Source organism: Prionailurus bengalensis, chromosome C1, assembly GCF_016509475.1.
Source record: "Prionailurus bengalensis isolate Pbe53 chromosome C1, Fcat_Pben_1.1_paternal_pri, whole genome shotgun sequence".
In the NCBI taxonomy this organism is placed as follows: domain Eukaryota; kingdom Metazoa; phylum Chordata; class Mammalia; order Carnivora; family Felidae; genus Prionailurus; species Prionailurus bengalensis.
Window position 1 is genome coordinate 93,570,894 of NC_057345.1, and position 23,857 is coordinate 93,594,750.

The 23,857-nt window shown below is 50.9% G+C and overlaps 2 protein-coding genes and 1 long non-coding RNA gene across 5 annotated transcripts; 1 reads left to right on the plus strand and 2 right to left on the minus strand.

Moving 5' to 3' along the window:
- Nucleotides 1-494: 494 nt before the first annotated feature.
- Nucleotides 495-4,657, minus strand: PSRC1 (proline and serine rich coiled-coil 1). Of its 2 annotated transcripts, XM_043575767.1 has the most exons (8): nucleotides 4,260-4,650; nucleotides 3,829-3,886; nucleotides 3,680-3,737; nucleotides 2,782-3,223; nucleotides 2,314-2,428; nucleotides 1,975-2,223; nucleotides 1,575-1,668; nucleotides 495-1,141 (listed from the first exon to the last, which is right to left on the minus strand). In XM_043575767.1, exons 2-8 carry the CDS (start codon nucleotides 3,845-3,847, stop codon nucleotides 1,138-1,140), a joined length of 981 nt encoding a protein of 326 aa, XP_043431702.1. In that variant the 5' UTR covers nucleotides 3,848-3,886; nucleotides 4,260-4,650; the 3' UTR covers nucleotides 495-1,137. The 2 variants fall into 2 exon arrangements, with proteins under 2 accessions (XP_043431702.1, XP_043431703.1); XM_043575768.1 differs by lacking the exon at nucleotides 495-1,141 and having other exon boundaries at nucleotides 1,571-1,668; nucleotides 4,260-4,657.
- Nucleotides 4,658-5,619: 962 nt separating this feature from the next.
- On the plus strand, nucleotides 5,620-15,470 carry LOC122480890. The gene is made up of 2 exons (XR_006296692.1): nucleotides 5,620-6,180; nucleotides 14,411-15,470. It is a non-coding gene; the product is annotated as an uncharacterized LOC122480890 (long non-coding RNA).
- MYBPHL (myosin binding protein H like) lies at nucleotides 8,562-23,839 on the minus strand. Of its 2 annotated transcripts, XM_043575772.1 has the most exons (9): nucleotides 21,274-23,839; nucleotides 13,991-14,079; nucleotides 13,235-13,430; nucleotides 12,882-13,021; nucleotides 12,579-12,738; nucleotides 12,340-12,476; nucleotides 11,034-11,220; nucleotides 9,836-9,881; nucleotides 8,562-8,657 (listed from the first exon to the last, which is right to left on the minus strand). In XM_043575772.1, the coding sequence occupies exons 1-8, from the start codon at nucleotides 21,524-21,526 to the stop codon at nucleotides 9,871-9,873; spliced, it is 1,173 nt and encodes a 390-aa protein (XP_043431707.1). In that variant the 5' UTR covers nucleotides 21,527-23,839; the 3' UTR covers nucleotides 8,562-8,657; nucleotides 9,836-9,870. The 2 variants fall into 2 exon arrangements, with proteins under 2 accessions (XP_043431707.1, XP_043431706.1); XM_043575771.1 differs by lacking the exon at nucleotides 21,274-23,839 and having other exon boundaries at nucleotides 13,991-14,455.
- Between the last annotated feature and the right edge of the window lie 18 nt (nucleotides 23,840-23,857).

Consider the following 23,857-nt stretch of genomic DNA (forward strand, 5'->3'; position numbering starts at 1 on the left):
GTGTCCAAACTCGATTTCGGCTCAGGTCATGATCTCCCAGTCTGTGGATTTGAGCTCCGCATTGGGCTCTTCCCTGACAGAGTGGAGCCTGCTTGGGACTCTCTCTCCCTCTTTCTCTCTGACCCTCCCTCGCTCCCACTCACTCTCGCTCTCTTTCAAAATAAATAAACTTACAAAAAAAAAAAAAAAAAGGCTTCATTCTCTTGCCAGGAAAGGACACCCAAACTTAGCAAGCTTAGGATATAAATAATTGACCAAGACCCTTGATAACCTCACATAGTGTGAATCAAGCTATATTTTACTTGATCTGGACCTTCCAGTAACACACAAATCCTGTGAAAAGGCAGCTTGTTCCCATCTAATGCCAACAAAGGGAGGGCGGATAGTCACAGCTGGATGAGCTGCAATCACAAGAGCCTTCGGCCTATTGAGGCCCCAGCCTGGGAGGCTCCTCCTGGCTCCCTCATTGGAATAACACAGGAGTTTACTACGTATTTGAAATTGGAGCATTTACTTTCACACATACAGAGATTATAAAAATACACTCATTTTATTTTAGAAAAACGCAGATCGATGTAAGCTTATCATAAACTGGCCTCTTAAGAGTCACAGAATTCACAGGAAATAAGTTCTAGAGACCAGGTGCCTGCCTCTGCCTCTCCAAACAGGCCTGCATCCAGTAGAGGATGTGATTCAGGACTGTTCCTCAGAGAGCAGGGAGGTTAGCTACAGAGGCCATTCACATGTAAATGTCCAGTGAGCCAAAGCCTGGGAAGAAGATCAAACTCTCTGGGACTGAACACAAGAGTGGGGGGTGGAAGAGGACAAACCACTCTCCTGCATTTCTCATTTTCTGCTTGTTAATTTCACTGTTGGGAGGTGACCTCTTTTTCCTAATCCTCTTTCAACCCACAGAGTTTGATTCCCCTCCAGCTCAACCCTAATCCACCCCATCTCCCATCTCTTCACTCCTGGGGCACCAGCCCTGGTGGCATCTTTTCCTCCTGCTCCTGGGCCAGAATCTTCTGGAGTCAGGGCCTGCCTTCCATGAGAGGGCTTGGAGGGTCGAGTAGAGGTGAGTCCAGGCAGTGACTGTAGTGGTTTGCTCCTGAATTTTTGCTTGCTGACCTGATCTCTTTACCTAAAGAGTCAGAAGGAAGAACTGCTTTAAACTGTCCCTCTTCTGGGCTGTCTGTCTAGGTGGCTCAGTTGCTTGAGCATCTGACTCTTGATTTCAGCTCAGGTCATGATCCCAGGGTGGTGGGATCGAGCCCCGAGTCAGGTTGTATGCTAAGCATGGAGCCTACTTAAGATTCTTTCTCTCTCTCCCTCTGCCCCTCTCCCCTGCTCTCTCTCTCTAAATAAATAAACAAACAAACAAACTTTCCCTCTTCTTCAAGCCTATTTGTCACCGAGCTGAGATGAAGTTCCTCAGGGAAGGAAGAAATGGGACTCCCTGACCCTCTAGTCTCCCCTCCTCATTCCCATCTTGCCACATAGGATTCAGGGCTGGTGTGCCTAACAGTTTGGAAGCCTCAGTGACAGGGGAGAGAGAGCATCTCGACCAGTCTTACCTGGTGGGTCCTGGGACCGCCACTTTCCTGGGGGGCTGCACGTTGCTGCGAGTGGCAGCAGTGATGGGAAGATTTGGCCGCTGGGAAACAGGAACTTGATGGGGGTTAACAAAAGAAATAAGTGAGCAGAAAGTTCAAGTGACCCTCCCTGAGTGAGTCTGGGATTAGTGCCTTTCCTCCCACCCAAGGTTACAAAACATAAAGTATTTGAAAACCACAGTTCACACGCTTTGCCCGGGCCCACATCTCTCCTTAGCTCAGTCTCCCCATCTTCAAATTGGGCTGTAATGAAGATGGAGAAAGGGGTCACTGTTCCCAGCTCTGGGAGGGTGCATTCAAGCTGGGCAAGGGTAGGCATTCTTCCTCCTGATTTCCAGCCATTACGTCCACTCTTCCTCACCTCTGTGCCCTACAGCACTTGGTCGTGGAAGTCCTTTCCGAGGTGGCAGAGAAGCTGGAGGCAGGGCACCTTTGCTGGGTGGTACACTCCGGCTGGTGAGTGGCATTCGGCTGGCAGGCCTGGGGATGGCAGAGGGAACAGGCAGTCGACTGGAAGGCTTAGCAGCTGCTCCCTGCGGCCGAGAGAGGCGCTGAGAGTTGCCGGTAGGAGGCTGTGGGGCCAAGACTGGTCTGACAGGGGTAGGCGGGCCTGGTGGAGAGGAGTAGAGGAATTTTGGGGTCAGCTCCATACCCTCCCTCCTCCCATTCACCCACAGTTTTGCTGCCCAAGTCTCCTCACTTGCTGTTGCTCTCCCACTGGGCCCAGCTTTGCCCCGGACTGGAGGAGTAGATCGGGCGAGAGGAGAAGATGCTGGGCTTTTGGATGTAGGCAACAGATTGCAAGTGGGTGACTCCTGAAATACAAGAGAGAAAAAATAGGACTAGAATGGAAAAAGAATCTGTTCTGCTGGCTGTTTGAGGAATAGAGGTGGAGAGCTGCCTAGATCCCAGGAAGCAAGGGCAGACGTTCGCTGCTGACATCATCATCCTCATCAATACCATTTATCGTGAGCTTATTATAGACCGTGTAGAGTTATGCACAGACACTGTGCTAAGTGCTTTGCTTATGGTATTTTGCTCAATTCCAACAGTCCTGAGGTAGAATTTTACTATCCCCACTTTACCAACGAGGAAACCACTCTACGGCTGTACCGAGTCACGCACTGGGTCTGAGGGCACACGTCCAACCCAGGCCCTCCAAACTCACCCTTTTCACACTGGAGGGCCTCTTTCCAGATGCTGCCCGGAGAACCCTGACTGACCCCTTCTTATCGCCGCTCCGGAGTCGGGGTGTCAGGCCGTTTGGGGAGGGGGTGCTCCGAGTCAAAGAACTCACAGTGGGCAGCAGGTCTCGGACAGGACTGTCCTTCAGCACAAAGGTCTCCCGCCGGGGGCTGGGCTTCACCCTGCGAGGCCCCAGGCCCTCGCCCGTGCTCTCCTGCTCCTGCAGGGCACACTGCTCCAGCTGAACTGCCAGCCGGTTGGCCTCGTGGAGAATCTCCTCCAGCTTCTCTGGACTAAGGGGACCCAAGCTGAGCCTCAGCCCCTGGGGGGCTGGGGCCACTGCATTTGGATTACTTCGATTGGAGAGTCCTCTTCGGAGCGGTTTCTCTGGAGTCACCGACACTGCTATGTCTTCCTCCTCACGACTGAGACAGAAAACAAACCAGGCGCCATGCCCACACAGAAGAGAGCAGGAGACTGCAAAGGAGACTGGGCAACTCCTCCACAACAGAGCCAGGGACACAACCCCAAACCCGGAAGCCCATGCTGGCTGTGAGGGTGGTCTCTAGGCGATGAGATGCCCCGTTCTATGAGGCCTCATAGGCCTTTAGCACTTACCGACACTGGAAATTATGCCAGGATGCGGACGGAGCAAATCCACTTACCCTTCTTCTTAACATCCTGAAATCTCATTCCAGCTTATCCCTTTTCCCCTCCCCCAAAAGTGTCACAGGGGCCCATGTCAACAAGTCACCCAGCAGCCCCAGGGCACCCAACCCCAATTACCAACCTAGACCCCAGAGGACAATACTTCAGCACTAAGGGGACAGAGGCAGACAGGCACTGTTGAAGGAAAGCAAGTAGGTTAAAGAGGCTGGTACCTGTCAGATGGTGACAGCCCTCCAAAGTCCAAGGTCTCATCCGCTATGAACTTTACATCTGTAGGGGAGGAAGGAAGGAATGCCAGCCTCGGGTCCCTAACGCCGTTCTCAATCGCAGCGCCTTACTCCTCCCTCCTTACTTTCCTTACCTTCCTCTAAATCTTCCATGTTCCAGCCAGCAGGTGCACGAGTCAGATTAGACCTGAGCTGGAGACAGAATACACCTTTCTTCAGGTCTCCATCCTGCCCAAGGCCCCCAGCTAAACGCAGGGTGCAAGCTAGGGGATGAGGATCATGCTGGAGATAAAGCGAGGGCCCCAGGGGTAGCACCTGCCCCTGTAACTAGCCCTGTGAACTCCGGGGAAGGTGCCGAGAAAGCACCATCCCCCTCCTCAGGTTGCCCTGCCGCCCCCCTACAACCTGGGCTCTTCTCACCGGGGACGGTCTGCGCGCCCCATCTTCTTCCCCGCCACCATCCTCCGGTTCTCTCTTTCCCCAAACCACCTTTCCACTCACACGGCACCACACCCACACCACACCTCCAGCCCACCCTCTGTTTTTACTTTCCGCCCCGCCTCACCTCTCGCAGAAAGCACTTGCCTCCCACCACTTAGTCCCGGGAATCAGCCCTGAGGGGGTGGGGCTCCTTTCGAATCTCTCAGGCCCCACCCACTCTCACCACATGCGCTCCGTGATTGGTGGTTCCCAACATCCCTGCCCTCAGGGGCGGGGCGGCATCCACCAGCCGGCCGGAAGTCTGCAGGTGGGGGCTGTGTGGAGAGCGGTTCTAAAACAGACTTCATCCGGTGGGCTAAGGCGGGGAGGCCGCCTGCGCGCGCGAGTGTCCGGGAGACTTTCCTTGGAGGAGGCGGGGCCTCGTGGCGGCGTGCGAGGGACCTGACCAATGACTGTACGTTTCTCACCCTGCCAGCTGGGCGGAGCCGGGCTCCCCGCTGGACCTCAGAGCGCCAGTCACCTTAGACCCAACGCTCCTCTTGAGGAAATTTGTTTTCAGGGGCTTACTCCGTTTGCGAGCACCGCGTTTGCCATGTTTCCTCATTTGTGATTTTTTCAAGTTATGGAAGCACCTAGACATTTATATTTTAGGTATATTGAGGTTCTCTAAGAAGTACAGCCTCCATTATCTTTTTTTAAAATATATACAAGTTAGCATATAGTGTAATAATGGTTTCAGGAGTAGAATTTATCGAATCATCACGTACATATAACATCCAGGGCTCATCCTAACAAGTGCCCTCTTCAATGCCCATCACCCATTTAGCCCATCCTCCCCTCAACCCAACACCCCTCCAGCAACCCTCAGTTTGTTCTCCGTATTTAAGAGTCTCTTGGTTTGCCTCCCTCTGTTTTTATCTTATTTTTCCTTCCTTTACCATATGTTCATCTGTTTTGTTTTTTAAATTCCACATTTGAGTGAAAGCATACATTTGCCTTTCTCTGAATAATTTTGCTTAGCACGATACATTCTTGTTCCATCCACGTTGTTGCTAAAATGGCAAGATTTCATTCTTTTTGATCGCGGAGTAATATTCCATTGTGTATATATACACCATATCTTCTTTATCCATTCACTAGTTTGGTATATTGAGGTTCTCTAAGAAGTACATCTTCCATTATTATTTTAAGAGAACATTCAGAACCGGAGGTAAACAGGGTTTTTGGACACGGAGATTTGGGTCCAATTCAGCCGTGACTCCTCTGTCACAAGGCAGGCAGGCTTGAGTGTATCTGACCTCTCGCTTATCTGCAGAGCAAGAACCCTGACCGCCAGTCATGGTTTCATGGCTAGAACTACCGGAGTCAAGTTTATACCTTGTGCCTTAGGGGCTTTTGAGGGGTGTTTGTAACTTGCTACCTCTAAACTAAAAGCTGTGTTTGTGAAGTGCTTAAGCCTACTTATTAGAGATCTTTTTGTTGTTTCCAAGTGTTGCCTGTGAATAGGCTGGGGCCACCAGTTAACAGGGCTTCTTAGAAATGTTCTAAAAATTTAAAACAATGGCTGGAGAACTTTAGTCTCCAGAGTTTATGACCATTCTTTTGGCTATTTAGAGGCTTTTTTTTTTTTTTTTTTTTTTGGTTTACTTTCTAGTTTTTAGCTGTGAGGCTGAGGTGATGAGGTTTGCAGGCACGAGATGTTACTGTAAGAAATGCCACAGCAAGCAAAGAAGCCTTGGGGTTTAGTGGGGGTGCTAAGGCAAAGGGGGGGGGGACAGAACTTGCAGGCTTGTGTGAAGAAGAACTGGGAGAAGAGGATTGCCTGGTTTTCTGTAGGCTTGTTGGTGAGGGTGGAATTTTGGTTGTTTGTAGGATTCAGGTTCTGTGGAGGTGGGAAGACCAGAGCCAGTAGTTTCCCTCTCTCCAGGCAAGTGGTGGCAAAGTGAAGAATGAAGGGAAAGAAGCTGCTCATTAACTGCATTCCTGCTGGGCCGAGGAGCAGCCTGACTGGGGAAACCCCCGCCCTTGCTTCTTCCCAACCTCAGGTGAGTGGGGACGCAGTTGTAGCAAATTGGAAGTTAGTTCCTCCTATGGAAACTCATCTCCAATTTCCTGTCACCCAGTTATGATTTTGAAAGCTGTTGCAGTACCAGAAAAAAAGCAATTGAACTACTTTCTCCTCCATCAGAATAACAACAAAACCAGAAAATACAGATTTCAGGCACAAGAATTCTTTACTCAGCCTAAGGCCACTAACCTGGGAATTATTTGTCCCCCTCAGCCCAACCCCTAAAATGACATCTATGAACAGATGTTCAAGATTTTGGATAAATGGATGAATTAATGAAGAGATTACACCCCCTCCCTGGCACGTGATAGACCTTACTTCAGAAGGAACTCCCTAGTGTTGAGGGCATAAATGACAAAATTAAGGATTCCAGTACAGTTCTTCTTGAATGTGGGAAGATTAACTATGACTGGAAGTCTTGTTCAGCGTGAAGATTTTATTCCTTCACCGTGAAGGTTCAGCATATAGGAACCTTGAGTACTTTGATAGCAGAGGCACGGGGCGGTGGGCTGAGGCCAGAGGTCTAACTGACCCTTAGGGCATCGTAGCTGGGTGTATTCCACTCCTTCCTGACCCCGGCCCTGCTTCAGCTGAAGGGAGGCCTCCTGGCCATTGTGTCCCCGACTAGCTGGCTCTGGACTCTGGTCCCCCTCTCTCCCCAACCTGGCAGTTGCAGCAAGGGGTCCCGCAAGGGCATTTGACCGTACAAATAATTTGTGTGGCTAGTTTCTCAGTTTTCCCAAGATGCTACATAACTAGTGACATTCTGGATGCGTGGAAAAAGTTAATTATGACATATAATGGACGCCTTGGGGGGCATTGGGGCATTCTCATAGTGCTCCAGTTGAGAAAGGCTGGAATAGACATTTGCCTCAGCTGAAAATAGACCTTTGGTGTGAACAGAAAAGCCTGTCTCAGTTTTCTCAGCCGAAACACACCCTCCTCCTCTTCAAAGCCTTGCCTAAGATTTACTGCCTCCTAGCGGTCTTTTCTTTCTTACAACCCATGATCCCACCCCCCAGACCTGCTACAGTTGAGCGTCGCTTGGGTAAAAGAGATGAGAAGAAAGAGAGAAGGCTTGAAGTCAGGCAGACCTGGTTCCAATCCTAGCTCTGCTAACTTACCAGCTTCGTGACTTGGAGCAGCTTATGAACTTCAACTTCCCCATTTGGAAAAGAGAGATTAAAAGTGATAAAGCCTGACGTTCAGTGTCTGATGTCGAAAAGACTATTTCAGTTACGTGCTACTGTGTAACAAACCACCCTAGTATTTAGGGCTCGAAACACCAGATCTCATGATTTTACAGTTTGATTTTACAGACAGTCGTGCCAGGAGGACCTGTCTCTAATCCATGACCTCTCTACTCCAGTCCCAGTGGATTGGACTTGACTAGCGCTGAAAGGTCTCAGGCAGCCACATGTATGTAGGGCTATGGTGCTGGCTGTCAGCTGGGATGCTGGATTGTCCTACATGTGGCCTCTCATAATTTGGAAATCTGTCCTGAGATTCAACTACTAGACCTCTTAAGGTCTAGGCCCAGACTGGCACAGCATCACCTCCACTACATTCTTTTGGTTAAAGCAGGTCACATGGTCAGCCCAGATGCGAGGGGAGGGGAACAGACCCCAACTCTTTGGGAAGAGCACGATGCCCTTGCTAGCCAAGATGGGGGGAACTGTTGCTGTCTTTTGCAGATGCCATTACAGAATGGCTTTAATATCTTACTTGTTATGAGAATGAAAGCAAACATGTAAGCAAGAGCACCTCACCTTTATTCTTTCCCCAAGGCTTAGTGAGACTCTGCTCCAATTTCTTCAGTGTCTCCCAGCCCTCAAGTCTTAGTGCTTGGTCTTTAATTAGCTATGTACGTATATGTGTGTTCTGCTGTCTGCGTCTCTGTGATGGATGTGCATCCTCTTTTCCAACTTATACTGGAAAGATCAGAGAGGAAGAGACCAAGTCATGTTCAGCACCTCTTTCAGCACCAGGCACAGGATAGAGTTGAACTTAGCTCTGTCATAGACTCTAAACAAAAGGACAGTGTTAGAAACCTCTGTGGAAGAGAATGTGGATATAAAAAGAAAGAGGAGGGGGCACCTGGGTGGCTCAGTCAGTTAAGTGTCTAACTCTTGATTTCAGCTCAGGTCACGATCTCACGATTGGTGGTAGCGAGCCCCGTGCCGGGTTCTCTGCTGACAGTGCGGAGCCTGCTTGAGATTCTCTCTCTTTCTCTCTCTCTGCCCCTCCCCTATCTGCACATACACACTCTCTCTCAATAAACAGACAAACAATTTTAAAAAACGGATTCCAACTTTCTAAATGGTTTTCCCATATAGAAAGGCTCAAACAGATGGACACTTATGCACCGAGGATCCACACGTTTATTTAGATTAGTCCAAAGCAGATGTTGTGCTGGAGCTGCTTAAGGACACAATCTCCCCACAGTCAGGCTTCCTGGAGGCACAGAAAAGAGAGGGTATGTTGTGGCTCTAACAGCAAACAACCAGTGCACACCCAAGACGCTGAGGCAATTCTCCTCACGGTCCCTGGGTCCCATGCTATGAATTCTCTCCTTACCCTGCTTTGTTGCTGTGTGCTGGCTGAGAGAGAGGTAACAGGGCAAGTCCCGACACAATATAACATTAACACAGAGAGGGAACTAAGGCATGGCCAGAGAGCTATCTTTGCAAGCCAACTGGCAGAGAGAGCTCTCTTGAGAAATCTGGACTTTTAATGCGTCCCTGAGGGTTTCCATTTGATCTATATCAATGATGGGCTCAAATAAATGGCATCTGGGATGGTGTTCATTCTGTTTTCGTCAGCCAGGAACTGCAAGTCCCAGGAGACATTGGGAACTGGTTCTCCCTAATTCTCCCATGAGCCGCTCTTTCACCCCACTCATTAGTTCATGCACAGCATTTCTACTGTGAGTGATTTAGAATCTGAAGAAGCTATCAAATTTTAAACGATGATCTGAGTTGTCCTTTGCCAGTAATGTGCTGCTTGGGACCACATACCCGCATGTTCAATTATTACTGACCTATGATGATAATGGTGGTTTTCTTCTCTCAGAAGGGAAGGAGTCCACAAACTTCAAAGTAAAAAACAAGCAAACGAATCTGTTTCTTACCATGCTTATGACACGGTGGTAGAAACAGTAGCAGGAGCAGCTTCCTGTCTCTTTTTCCACGCTGCTGCCGCTTGGTGGTGGTGACCCACCTCTACTCCTCTACTCTACTGGCTGTTCCCTTGATGCCTTTTCTTATAGCACCTGCCCACCTCCCTTCCACTGAGCCCCCTTACACTTGGATAGATGCTATCACTCCTTTCCAGAGGACCATTAGATTTAATACCTATCATCACTTTGAGTACAGAAAGAGGACATGACAAAAGTAGTACCAACTATGGTAAAGTCCTTCCATGGAGATGATAGTATTAGCTTACAAAAAAAAAGTGGTTAAAAGGAAAATAGTTATCAATGACTGCATGGTCAAAAGGCTTAGTTAGGGATACAGATATGTATTCAGATCTGTATTCTGTATACAGATATGTATTCCTAACTAACACTAACAGATTCAACACTAACTGTAAATACAAAATGCTCTATTCAGAAGCCCAGTCCCTCTCCTTACCTTTGTCAGTGTTGCCCTAATCTTCTTTGGAGGCCTCAGTGAGGAGCTGCAAGAATTCAGACATTTCTCAGAGTTAGCATCTCAGAAATTTCTGGGAAACCTTCTTTTTTTTTTAATTTTTTTAACGTTTATTTATTTTTGAGACAGAGAGCGATAGAGCATGAACGGGGTGGGTCAGATAGAGAGCGAGACACAGAATCTGAAACAGGCTCCAGGCTCTGAGCTGTCAGCACAGAGCCCGACGCGGGGCTCGAACCCACAAATTGCGAGATCGTGACCTGAGCTGAAGTCGGACGCTTAGCCGACTGAGCCAACCAGGCGCCCCTAAATTTCTGGGAAACCTTCTTGTGGAGCATTGGGAAGGGATGTACTTATGTTTTTTGAGAGTCCATTATGTAATTAGGAGTCTACACATGGGGAAGAATAGGGCACGTAATGGCCCTTTCATTCCTGATTCATGCTATGCACACTTAGAGAGTGCCCACTGTGTCAGAAACTGGGCTCATCACCGGGGGGACAAGTGTGAATCAGGCTGTACCTGCCCTCACAGTGCTCATGGATTAAATGAGAAACCAGTAAATAGGCACTTATATAACAATATGTTAAATGCAGTGATGGAGATCTGAACAAGGTGACAGGCAGAGATAAATGAATGAATACTTTAAAAGAGGTATGGGGCGGGGGGCGGTGCCTGGGCAGCTCAGCTGGTTAAGTGTCTGATTCTTGATTTGGGTTCAGGTCATGATCTCATGATCCTGAGATCAAGCCCCACAAGGGGCTTTGTGCTGAGCCTGGAGCCTGCTTGGGATTCTCTCTCTCTCTGCTTCCTGGACTGGGCCGAAGACTGTATAAAAGAAAAACGGTCTGAGTAAGGAAAGTCTTGGGCTCTTTCCACCACAGTGCCGACTCCTCACTTAGCCAATACTGGGAATCTTGGAGGGAGCTGATCACCACCTTGTGCTTCAGGTTTCTCCTTTGCAGAATGGAAATAGCCATTCTTTCTATATTACAGAATTGTGCTGGAGAGAAATAAGATATTGGATAATAAAAACGGCCCTTCAAATACATCCTGATGATGACGGTGCCCAGTGCTGAGAGCACGTGAAGGGGAAGCCAACCAAGCCCTTCTCCATGCAGGCTTGTGGCTCTGCCCCTGAATTTTCCAGCTGTGGAGAGAGGGTATGAGTTCTGCCCTTACCTCTCACATCCACCCGACAGTCCACAGATGCCTCCCCCAGGGGGTTAACTGCCTTGCAGGTGTAGATACCCCCATCAAAGGGACCAGGCTTGCGGATTTCGAGAGAGCAGATTCCCAGGTGAGTGAGGGCTCGGTACTTGGGGTTGCCTTGGATATCCATCTTGTTCTTCAGCCAGATGATCTTTGGCTGCAAGATAAAGGTGAGGGGGCCAGCATGGGAGTGGTGAGAAAGTTCCCCATTCCTTACGTTGGGGGAGGGGTTCCCTTACTGGTATCCTCAAAATCCTCCCAGGCTCCTTCTGTTGGTTGAAATGAGCACCTGAAACCTTGCCTTGTTCATCAAGTATTCCTGAGTAGAAAAAAGGTAGGACCTTCTGTTCTTTCCCCTTCCCAAGCACCGGGCCTCAGAATCCCCTCTTTTTTGTATGTTCGTTGTTGAATCATTCATATTCTGTTCCCACTGTTGGCTAGGGAGTCACTGTTGTCCCCTCTGGTTAGAAAGTAGTTTCTAGAGTGGGCTTATTGATACCCTCTTTCTGAGATGTAGTACTCTGGCCCAGGACTCCTATGCAAAAGGTACTTGGTAAGGTTGTTAGGTTTTTTTAAATTTTATTTTAATGTTTATTTATTCTTGAGAGAGAGAGAGAGAGAGAGAGAGAGAGAGAGACAGAGACAGAGTGTCTCTGCTCAGGGGATGGACAGAGAGAGAGGGAGACACAGAATCCGAAGCAGGCTCCAGGCTCCGAGCTGTCAGCATGGAGCCTGATGTGGGGCTCGAATTCACGAACTGCGAGATCATGACCTGAGCTGAAGTCAGACGCTTACTGACTAAGCCACCCAGGCACCCCCTTGGTAAGGTTGTTAGTGATGTTTTACGCGGTGTAGTGTACAGAAGTAGTGACTAGATCGGAAGTAGACTTGCTCAGGGTTATGGCCTCAACTCTAGACAGCTGGTAGGCATATGGCCCTGAGCAGGTGACGCGTGGTGGGTGACTAAGGAGAAACCAGCGGGACTCCATCACCTCTGCCAGAGAGACAACTTGAAGCTCATGCCCAACTGCCAGCAGATCGGAAGTGATCTTCGCAGAAGAGGAGCAGACACTAAAAGGAAAACTGGAAACATCATCCACGTCAGCCTGTCTTGGACTCTATGTGCCCTAGCTGTTCCTAACCTATGTAACCTGCGGTGGAAGAGGTGGGCGATGGTGATGGGAACACATGTTTTAGAATGCTCTCCCACGTAGCGGAGGTGAGGGCAGGAGCAGGGAGCAGCACAGCACGGCCACCATGCAGAACTCCTGCTTACCTTGGGAGAGGCGCGGACGCAGCAGAAGAGCTGGGTGTCATAGCCCATGACCGTGGTGCAGTCTGCCAGAGGCTGGGTGAACTTTGGGGCTTCAGAGAAATCTCGCTGTGCAAACCCCCCAGTCTTGCGAAGGGTAGCTGAGGAGACCGAGAAGGGCCCTGCTGTAGTGCCTGAGATCCCCCACCCTTCTTCAACTTTCCACCCTCCACCCTTTCCAGCTCCGAGTCTCTGCGCCCCACCTGCTTTCTGGATGTGGGCAAGGTCAGCAGTGATGGGGGCTGTCTCACTGAGCCCGCACTGGTTCTCAGCAAAGACTCGAAATGCATAGGAGTTGCCCACGATGAGGTTGGAGACTGTGAAGCTGGTGCGGTGATAACGTTCCAGCACCGTGAACCACAGCTTTGGGGGCCCAAGAAGATGCCGTGAATGAGATGCCTGTTTTGTGAACTCACTCCACCTCGGCTCACCGCATGGAGGTAGCAGAGCCCCATTCCAGAACGTGTGATTGCTCCCTCCCCACTCCCTCCCTAGCTGCGCCTCACCCCAGATTTTGTGTCAGCCTTCTGCACGGTGTATCCGAGGAGTGCCGTGTTGCCTGTGTCTTGGGGAGGTGTCCACTCCAGAGTAGCATTGGAGCCCCAAACATCCACCAACTTGATACTCTGAGGAGGGCCTGGCCTCTCTGAAAGGGCCAAGCATGGCAGTGGGCAGGGTACGGCTCACATATGCATGGGAATCACTTCGGGGTGCCCTTCCCCTTCTCTGCTCAGCTATGCCCCCCCTCACCCACCACTGTGCCCCACACTCGGTGTGGGGAGTCACCCTGGCCTCCCCAGCTGTCTGTGATGGCTCCTCTAGCCTGAGGACCAACTCGCTCCCACTCCCCCTACTGTACCGATCACCAGGATGTCAATGGTGGCAGTGGCCTCCAGCTCGCCCAGCCGCACGCTGAGCTGGTAGCGACCTGAGTCAGCACGTTGGGCTTCTCGGATGAAGAGGATGGAGTCCCGCTCCCCATTGCGCACACTCACACGGCCGGCATCCAAGGCACAGCCATCATGTGTCCAGGTGGCTTGAGGTTTGGGTTTGCCCTGAGAAATGGGAGTAAGGCGCTGAGCAGCCCCAAGAGACCTCGTGACCCTCCCTGCTGCAGTGGGGACTAGATCCACCCCAGGTCCACATGGTGACTGGACTCGCAACTGTGAATGCCTTGAGTTAGAAGTTCGCACACTGTCCCAGGGGACCGGCATCTTTCAGCAACAGCTGAAAGGATGTGGAGGAAGGAAGGGGTTTGGCTTTGAGTCTCCCGCCCTCTGAGAGTTTAGATCACCCGAGGCAGCTGGGGCTAACAATAGCTGTCTAAACTCCCGAGAACCCTCCAAACTGAGAGCTCCCAGACCTCTGCTGACCAAGAGGCAGAGGTTAACCTCAGCGGGTCACATGGGGGCATGCCCCACCCCATCCCCCCCTCAGGAGTGCAGAGGGAAGAGTCGTTCTGCCTCAGACTTCTGGTGACTTGGCCCCGTCCACTCCAGGCCAGGACAACTTCCCTACTGCTAGCAGGACTCTCAGTATCTGTTTCCAAATCAACACCCTGGCCTGGTCCTGGCCCGGACCCAACACGGAGTCAGCACGGGGCCAGCATGCTTACCTGGAATGGGATTAGTAGGTTCACGGTGTCTCCGACCTTCCGGATATAGGTCTGCCTCAGGGCGCGAGGTAGCCAGATCTTGGGGTGCTCTGAATGACAGAAGGAGAGAGAACAGTGGGTGGTGAGCCTCCTGTAGTGGGAGACGCAGAGCTCAGAGGAGGTGGACACTGCACCCGGCTGTGCTCCATGGGCAGACGCCCCAGGTGCTCGGCAAATCAGTCCTCTCCTAGGGGATGGGAAGATTGCTCCCTTCGTCTCACTGGAATTTCGGGATGAGTGATTGGCTGAAATATCCTCTGGAGAGCATTCAGGTCTTGGCAGAAAGCACTGGAATGTGAGCCTGACGCTTACTTCTTTTAATTTGTAATGCTCAGCTACTGACTCTTCATTAACCGAGATTTCCTTTTTCTGTTTGCACAGACTGGTCCAGCCTGTGGGGTTTGCCTTTCTACCCCATTTCTGCATTTGTCCTCAACAGCACTCCATTTATCAAAGCCACTTTCAATGTTAGTCTGGACCTCCAAGCGTCAGCCCTGCTTCCCAGTTTGAGGCCACACTGGAGGAGAAAGTTTTCCACTCTGCAGGCAGAGTCAACACCCTGGACCCACCGGGACAGCACTGACATCACTGAAGAGGGAGCTGGTGTCTAGGTCCCTTCCTCTGTGTGGCTATGCTGCTTGGACGACCTGTGCGATGCTCTTCCAGTTGGTGGAGGATCGCTTTGTACCAACAGACTCTGGGAATCTGGGAAAAACTAGGCCACCCCTCCCTGCTCCTTGATGTTCCAGGCCTGTTCCAGTGAGTCGAGGGATTAGTTTATGTCCCTTGGCTTCCAGGATGGAGGCAGGAGACGCTCAGGAAAAGTGCTGAGTGTGAGGTTTGGAAGACGACCAGGTGTGACCGCTTTCCTCTCCGGATGTCTTGGGCTGCCTCGGCTGAGAAAGTGCAAACATCCCACCTGGTTCCCTTGGGGGCCTGGCTGAGACTGCACCATTTTCTAGCTTTCTCGGGGCTCCTGTCTCCTTCTTCCTCAGGCAGACAGCCGCCTGTTGCTGTTGTCAAAAGTGGAATGTGACAGTGCCTCATTCCTCACTACCTCCCCGGCCTCTCTGCACAATTCTTTTGTGGAGTCGTAAAAAGCCTCACCCAGGTCACTACCGAGGCAAACAGCACCACTGTGTGATAGTGGGCTGTAAACTTTCTGATAACGTAACATTTCCCGACGATACATTCCTGAGCACTCCACTCCACGGTCTGTGTGTTCACTTACAAATTGAACTGTTTAAATATGTACATTATACAATGCAAACTTTTGAATGGTGAAATTTAAAATACAGTACGTAGGGGTTCTGTGTTCTTCCTACACTTCAATTTGTAGCCCACTGTTTAGAGAGCAGGAACCTCCTTCCCATGGTCTGCCCTGTCACCACCCCGAGGTCACTTTTTGCCTTTGGAAATAAATATAAACACAGATAGCGCACACTGTCCATTTTTATTTATCTAGTTTCCTTTTTCACTGTGTGGCTTATGTTTCCTCCTGGGCTGTGCTTCTTAGGCTGCACCTCACCCACCCCTGCCCCTGGCAAAAGCAGGAACGAAGTGACACGGGGCCTCCTCAGGTGCTCTGAGTGGCTGGCCTGCCTGGGTTGCTCAGGGCCTGGCGCCCCAGTAAGAACGGCGGCGACAGCGATGGAGCCCCAGGCGGCTGGGCGACACTTCTCTGGTTGCCCTCTGTTCGACTTTGGCGGTTTGGAAGGGGGCGGGGCACGAAACACAGAAGAAGCGTTTGTGTGATGTGTTCCTCTCCTGTGGCCCTCTCGGCAAGCGACCAAGGAGTTGAGAACGAGCGGATATGACTTAAGGGTTTTCTGAAAAAAAGAGGGTGGCAGTTGAAAAGGAGGGTCAAAACCTCATCTTGTTGGGCTTGGTTCCCTACTGTTGGATGAGGAAATAGCCCTTCACACTTGCTAGAGGGAGGGCTGGAGAGAAGCCGGCTCTTCTGTCCCCTGCTCTGCCTGCACGATGCAGAGGGAGCTTGATGAGCGCCAGGATCAAGAAGACAGGGAGGAAAGGGCTCGGAGAGAGAAACACACTTGTGAAGTTGTGCTGCCTCTCCGTCTAGAAATGTACGTCCAAAGGGCCTGTTCTCTGAGCACAGCATACCTGCCCCCTTACCTGCCCTCCACTGTCCACCTGGGCCTGCGCACCTTGTCAGGGCTCTGACAGTGATCTTGCTCTTAGGAGGAGGTAGCAAAGAGGGGAAGGCAGAGGGATACCCTCAAGAATTGAAAAGGTTGAGGCGAGGAAACCAGCCGTCACACCTGGAAGATATGTTGTCTGAGTCCTGCTCTGCTTGGAGCTCAGGTGGGGAATGGGCTTCTATAGAGGGGTGCATGCCCACTGATCTATTTGTGCCCACTTAGTGTTTCTCTTGTTTCTTAGAGAGATACTTTGGAAGATGTTAGCATTGGTTCACCTGAACTAAGGAGAACAATTACAGAAATAATTTTATGTGGAACATAAATTAAGATGGTGGTATTCATGGGGCTCCTGCGTGGCTCAGTTGGTTAAGTGTCTGACTTCGGCTCAGGTCATGATCTCACGGCTTGTGGGTTCGAGCCCCGCATCGGGCTCTGTGCTGACAGCTCGGAGCCTGGAGCCTGCTTCAGATTCTGTGTCTCCCTGTTACTCTGCCCCTCCCCTGCCTGCAGTCTGCCTCTCTCTCTCTCAAAAATAAATAAACATTAAAAAAAAAATTTTTTTAAAGATGGTGGTATTCGGAGGAAGATGAGCAGAATGGCCCGGGGTCCAGAAGGGATCCCAGCGGAGGCAGAGACAGAGGAGAAGGGCCCACAGCTAGCATGGCAGTCTCTTCCTCCCTGGGGGGCGCCTGTGCCAGTTCTTTGTTTGTAAGTGGGATTCCCTGACAAGAATCAGGGAATCGATAGGGGACAAAGTTAAGTTAGTAGAATGCTCTGAATCTGAGGCTTAGTAGGTGAGGATTCTGCTCTCAGCAGGCTCCCAGACCACAGTGGGGTGGGGGGGGGGGGGGAGGAAGGAGGACAGGCTTGGGCAAAAGCAGCTGACAGTGCAGGAGGTGGCAGGAGACAGTGTGGCAGCTGCAGGTGTCCAGGCAGCGGCACACTCCTTCCCAGCTCGACCTGGGCCCTCGCCCTTTGCTAAGAATGGTAATTGGAGGGCTCATTTGGGGCATCTCTTTTCACACATCTGCAGTCAAGAGAGGTGTTAATTGTACCGACCTTGGGGAAACATGGCTTTTCCCTGAAGCCCAAGGTCTTTCTCCTCCTCAGATGCCAGGAGGGATGTAAGCCAAAGACTAGAGCCCTAAAGCACAACCTAGGTTTTCTTTCTTTCTTTTTAAATTTTTTAAATGTTTATTTTTGAGAGACAGCGAGCAAGCAGGGGAGGGGCAGAGAGAGAGAGAGGGACACACAAGTGGAAATGATGAGAATCACTTCTGAGCCAAGGCCTTCAAGAAATGCGTTCTCTACATCCTCTTCTGCTAGCTGCAGCCACGTGGCTGAGTACAGGGCCCTGAGGCACAGCAGAGCCACAAAAGGGAAGAGGCTTGGGTCCTGGAATCATTGCACGGAGAACGGTTTTTAATAGAAATAAATAGAAACAGAAGCTTTTTCATAGAAATAAACATCTATTGTTTTTGAGCCTTCAGTTCTGAGGCCTCTTTGTTACATCAACCGGCAAACCCGAACGAGCACAGCCTCTGCCCCTAGAGTGCTCCCCTTCTGCCGCTCCAGCTACCAGCCATCCGTCAGCACCACTGAGACCTCTGATCCCCTGTCTTCCTGCCCCTTCACTCCCTGTCACCCTCTCTGTTACCACTCTCTCTCCCACCCACCTTAGATTCCAGTCATTACACTCCCTCCCTTGTGTCCCCACTCAAATTCCTTACTCCTCTTTTTCTCCACTGCACTCTCCTAGCAATGGCCAACCCCAGTGACATGCTTTCCACCCACTCAGTGCCCACATCCGCACGCTGGGGAAAAACACAAGCGAGGCTGACAGTAAGCTGAAGGCCATAAGCAGTGACTACTAACTCCAAATGGCCCCTGGCAGTTCTAGTCCACTCTGCCTCCTATTCTCCCAGGTGACTATTGGGTACCTCCCTCTTCTAAAACCTCCATACCTTCTCCCTCGTCCTCATCCTTAGTTGATGATCTTGCTAGTGTCTCAGGCCTGCCTACAGCCTATTCTTAGCTCAGCAGCTAGAAGAATCCTTAAACCCTAGAGCTGACCATGTCAGTTTCTCTCTTAAAACCCTGCCCAGGCTGCCCACCAGTCTCAGAGTTGAACCAGTCTTCACAAGGGTCCTGCTACCTCTCTGCCGGCAAACCTACCATTCTCTTCCTCACGCTGCAACAGGCCCAGTGGCCCCAACCCATAAGGCACACACTCCTGCCTCAGAGCCTTTGCACAGACTGTTCTCTCTGCATGGAAGACATTCCCTCCAAGTATCTGCATGCATTGTTCTCTCATCTCCTTTCAGTTGCTGCTCAAATAGCACCTAATTAATGGGACCTTCACTGAATATCCTGTTTAAAACTGCCGACATGTTTCCCACCCCCAGCACTTTGTGCCCTCCCTCTCTGCTTCATTTTTCGGCACAGCGTTTATCACATCTGACATCTTACATATTTTATTTATTTATTATCTATCTCCTTACACTAGAACGTAATCTCCACAAGGGGAGTTACTTTTGCCTATTTTTATTTCTTTAGCAGTGTGTGGCAAGGATAGGCATAAAAGAAATATTTGTAGGAGGAAGAAAGAAGATAGGAAGGTGGAGGAAAGCAGGAAGAAGGAAGAAGGAAAGGAAGGTTGCTCCCAGGCATGGGCTCCAACTTCCCAAGGCTGGAAGACACAGAAGAGTTTGGATTGAAAAGAGATGCAGTTATTCTGAAAGCAGCAGCTGGGCCCTTCCTCTGGGTCTCAGGGTCTCCTCTTCTCCATGGCAGGGGTACAGCCTGCCCTCAAGCCTCCCACCCAGCACTGCCTGCAGGACCCAGTGCCTCCGTACAGTGCTGAGGGGAGACGGAAACTTGTTTCCTAGTGCCGGCCACCTACGTCTGCTCATCTTGTAGCCACATAGCAGGCTTTCCTGACTAAAAGCTCATGTTGGCCAGTTACAATTTATTTTGACGTTGCAAATGCACGTCTGCCCCTGGTGCCTGCTCCGTTTCCTGTGCACACGCACGCTCGCTGCAGTGCTCCTCTGGGTCCGGCGGTGCTCCCCGTGAGGTACAGGAGGGGTTAAGAGGAAGAAAAAGACCTTAGAGCTGATGAGAACATAGGGGCCATCTAGGCTGGGTCCATGGCACCCTGAAAGACCTTTGAATGGGCTTCAGGGGTTCTGTGGGCCCCCTGGACATTTTCTAAGCATTTTTCCTGGGATAAGATTCTACAGATTTCATCAGATTTTCCTAGGGGTCCACAGCCATCAAAAGGTCATGCTTCAATTTACAGATGAAAAAATGGAAGCCCAGAGAGGTGCAATGACTTTCCTAAGGTCACAGGACAGAGCTAGGACCCTGTCCTCTCTGAGCAGATAACAGATGCAAACATATATTGCAAACTATCACAAGCACTGCTTACCTTCACTGACCTCTGGGATGCTAATGAGTGGAGCTGCTGGCACAGGGGCGGTGAGGCTGCACTTGGGGCTGGCCGGGGGCTGTCAGGAGTGACGGCCCAGAGTGCCCACTCACAGCCAGAGGGAGGAGCGTGGCGGAGACATGATGACCTCCCCCAGGGTCTTATGGAGGGAGACCAGCCGAGTTGGGAGTGAGCAGTCCCGGCTCTCACTCTCTCTCTGCCTGTGTCGCTTATTCTCTGGATCCTTACGGAAGAAATGGTTTTCTGTCTCAAGACCATCCCAGCCTAGTGTGCTCACAATAACTCTGCTCCCCTACCTCTTCTTTTTCAATGGAAGGAACTCAGCCGGCTCTCTCCCTGTGGCATTGAAACAGCTCCTGGAAACCCAGCGCCTCCCGTGAGGATGACGAGTGGCAGCCAGCTTTCCCTACTCAACCCTGTTTGCAGGTAGAACTCTGTCTTCATCCCTAACTTGGAAATATTTTATTATCTACTCACATTGTCATTTGGCCTCTTCCCAGGTACTTTGGGTCACCTCAACAGTCCTCCTAACCCCCTACTAGGTAGACACTAGTAATTACCATTTTACAGAGAGGAAATTGAAACTGAGTAGTTGGTTAGCTTGTCCAAGGGCACAAAGCTGCTGGAGGCAGCCTGGGAATTGAGTCTAGGTCACAGCGTCTTCTCCTACCGCTCCCTACCCTCGGGTTTCATGCGTTTCTTGTTTGTGGTCTCTGCATCCCCTGCACTTAAGATGTCGAGGGGCCAAAAGTAGAGACTTTGTGCAGGTAACTGTCTTAAATGTTTGAGGCAGCCCCCGTGGTTCCTTCTGCCGGTTACTGCACATGAGACGGGAAACGCCTGGCTCCTGCCTTCCACCTCTGGTCGGCCAAGCCAGGCACCGTGGGCGACACCCCAGGTGAACATGACAGAGGCCTCAGCCAGGGGCAGCTGGGGAGTGGGTGGCTGGGCTGCTGGCAGGGAACCTGGGACTGGAAGGGGCGCCCACCACCTCCTGGCTCAAAAGCGCCTCTTCGCTTAGAGGCCCAGAGAGACCACTGTGGAAGGGCGGCCAAATGCTTCTCCTGGATGGGCTCTGCTTCCATGGAGCTCAGACCCTGAGAGGCTGGGATTTTCCATGGGAGCCAGCTGGGGTGTTGGGGTAGGTCCTGGACCTGTGGCACTGCCAAGGGAGAGGCAGAGTGTCATGGACCGTTCACCACCAGCTTCTCAGTTGCTGTAAGTTTTTCACTGCCCTCTTCTAAGCCAGACGGCCACCATCTCACCCCTCAATCCCTTCCTGGCTGGTATGTATCAGGTCCTAGTATATATCAGGTCCTCAGTCCCTGGGACAGACATGTTATTAAAGGTAAAAATATACACAGATCAGTTTTAGTCACTGGAAAGCGTCACACACACCATCCCCTGGCTTCTCAGCTAAAAAGCACAAACCCAGCAAAGACACATGAGCAGCAAGTAAGAATCCACCAAGCAAAGGGGTGGGGGCTCCAATGAATGCTCCCCCACCCTAGGCACCAATCCCATGAAGCTTCCCTCTGCACAAACCTGAGGAGGTACAGTCAGGGGGTGAGGGATATCCTCCCCAACTCCTACCACCCAGCCACCCCACCCTTCCCAACCCCACGGGTCACCTTCTATAGGGGACAGGAGCTGGGGAATGGGGCTGCCGGCTTCCTGTCGAGGTGAAGCTGGGGGTCCTTCTGCATCCGCTGGGCTCGTTTCTTTCACCTTCAGTGTGGATCCTGAGGAGGCCACCTCGGGAGCTGTGGCTGCCTCCATGCTGGGCCGCCCGGAGGCTGGGCTCCAGAGGGAGATTTTCACTGTTGGTGGTGAGGGAGGGGCTAAGCACCTGCTCTCCAGCCTGGCCTCCGGGGTCCCAGCCATGGGCTTATGTAACTGGCCTGGCCTTTCCCCACCCGGCTACTCCCAGCAGAAGGGCTGAAGTAGGGGCTGGGGAAGAGAGGGAGATCAGACAGCAGCCCAGAATAGCCGCAAGAGGACTGAGGTGGCCCCGCTCACACAGCCCGGGGGTGGGGTGGGGGTGTGTGTGGTAGGCTTTGAGCTTCAAACAGCTCCCCTGGCCGTGCACACAGATCATACAATGGGGCTCCTGGCTTAGCAGGCTCAGCGGTTCACATGCACACCTTTCACCTTTAACGGCTCCTTCTCTCTCTGTGCCGTGTTCAGGGAGCTGTGAAGTCTTGTCAACTCGCCCTTTTCAGGGTCTGTCCCCATCCCCTCGGCCAACCCCCCTAGTGGTGGGGAAGGTAGAGTCTGCCCTCTGGAGCTGGACTACATGGACTCACTTTTGGCTCCATCACCAACTAGCTTGTGCGACTTGCATCACAGTCTCTCTCAGGTCTGTTTCCTCATCTGTAAAATGGAGACGGTAATGCCCATAGGGTGGTTGTGAGGATTAGAAGAGGTAATCTGTGCAAAGTGCTTAGCAGAGTAGAGCGAAGTGCTTGATAAATGGGAGCTATTTTTAGGTTGGGCCAGCACGTGGCCCTCTGAGAGCTCCCTTGCCTCGGAGATAAAGTACCAGTAAAGCGAGAGGCAGCAGTGGTGGAGGGGAGCCAGGGGCATGAGGTCAGAGTATGTGTGTGTGACTTCGGGCAGGGCTACTCACTCATTAGCTAGGTGACCCTGGGCAAATCACCGAGTCTGAACCTCAGGGCTCTGAAACTGGAGATGATGATGCCATGACTGTGTTGAGGCTAAAATGCTAATAGTCGAAGGAAATGGCCAGAGCATAGGAAGTGTTATTAGTTACATACTAAAGGTCCTATAGGATTTCTAGGCTTACCAAGCCATCATTCTACACGTTCTGTACTGTGTCCAAATGGTTTCCTATCATACCCTCACTTTCTTTGTTCCAGAAACCAGCATCCCCTTTGTGTGTGTGTGTGTGTGTGTGTGTGTGTGTGTGTGTGTGTGTGTATGTGTGGAAAGACTTTTAGAGCAGCTTCAAAGGGTTCACAGCAAAGTTGAGTAGAAAGTACAGAGTTCCCATATACCCCTTCCTCCTTTCCACCACCTCTTTTATGGAAAAAAAAAAAGAGTGTGGTTGAATGGATGAGCTCCTTACTCATTTCTTTCCTCTAGCCCTCAATTTAGAGACAGAGTCGATAGGCTCCCAGGAGCCTGTGCTACAATGGAAACTCCCCTTTGCAACTTGTGTAGGGGCTGAGGCCAGGAAAGCTAGTAGACACACTTCTGGCCCAGGAACCTATTTATCAGGAGCTGTGATGGCCGAGAGGGAGCTGTGTGGCTGGACCTCTGAGGCTGCACTTGGTGCCATATCAGGATTCGTGTGAAGGTGGCTGCCCGATTTCTTTTGCCTGAGCCAGCCAACAACTTTATAAGTACAGAGTTCTGACATCAGGAGACTCCAAAACCCCCTTTTTCCACCCTACTTAACCCATCCTTTGGTGAAACTGGTCTAGGCTTTCAGTCTAAGCCCTGTGTTGCAATAGAGGTGTAAAGAATCAAGGTAAAAATGGAGACTCTTAGGGTCTGTCCATTATGAAGTCTAATTTAATGAGTCTAGGTGGGGTCTAGGAATCTGCATTAGGAAAAGCAACCTTAGTGATTCTGGTAAAGTCTTAGGACACTAGGTTAGATAGACTTGCTGAAAATAAAATTACATACATAATCTCCTAGGGGAGGAACTCTTCCGCCAGGTGGCGGGGCTCCTTAGAAGCAAATCTTTTGCCTCTTCAGCTTCAGATCATGATGTCAGAGTAGGTATTCATTGGAAATATCACCCAAGATGGCAGACTGAGAAGCAATTTTCAAGGCTCAGCTAAAGGTTCAAGGGAGTTGGGGAGGAACCTCTCCTAAAAGGCAAGTTTGGGGAGAGAGGAAAGCGGCAGCTCTTTGAATGTCCTTAAATGAAATGGATCAGGCAGGCTAGGAGTAAGAACAGCAAGAGAAATCTGAGAGAGGCAGGGTTGTTGTCTGCCAAACCTGCCTGAAGGAGTATCTAACTCAGGAGAGTCATTCTATGCCACTGTGTCCAGAAGGAAGAGTGTAGCAGTGTACTGAAAGGGTGTGTGGGGTGTGAGACCGAGAAAGCTGGCCCCACAAATACCCACGGGAGGTAGACTTTTAGGAGCGGAAAGAACAAGAAAAAACTAAGTAATCCCCTGCAACTTACCTAATACCTCTCATGTGACAAATGCACAGTCCTGCCTCTTTTACTGGCTTATTCTC

Excerpts from the sequence above, each read along its gene's own strand:
- MYBPHL (XM_043575771.1), bottom strand. The coding sequence starts at position 14,455 with ATGCAGAAATGGGGTAGAAAGGCAAACCCCACAGGCTGGACCAGTCTG. Across the intron at positions 13,431-13,990 it reads ACCTACTAATCCCATTCCAG|GGCAAACCCAAACCTCAAGC; the intron begins GTAAGCATGCTG and ends CCCATTTCTCAG. Across the intron at positions 11,221-12,339 it reads GCGTCCGCGCCTCTCCCAAG|CCAAAGATCATCTGGCTGAA; the intron begins GTAAGCAGGAGT and ends TTTATCTTGCAG.
- PSRC1 (XM_043575767.1), bottom strand. Across the intron at positions 3,224-3,679 it reads GGGCTGTCACCATCTGACAG|TCGTGAGGAGGAAGACATAG; the intron begins GTACCAGCCTCT and ends TTTCTGTCTCAG. Across the intron at positions 2,429-2,781 it reads GGCCCTCCAGTGTGAAAAGG|GAGTCACCCACTTGCAATCT; the intron begins GTGAGTTTGGAG and ends CTTGTATTTCAG.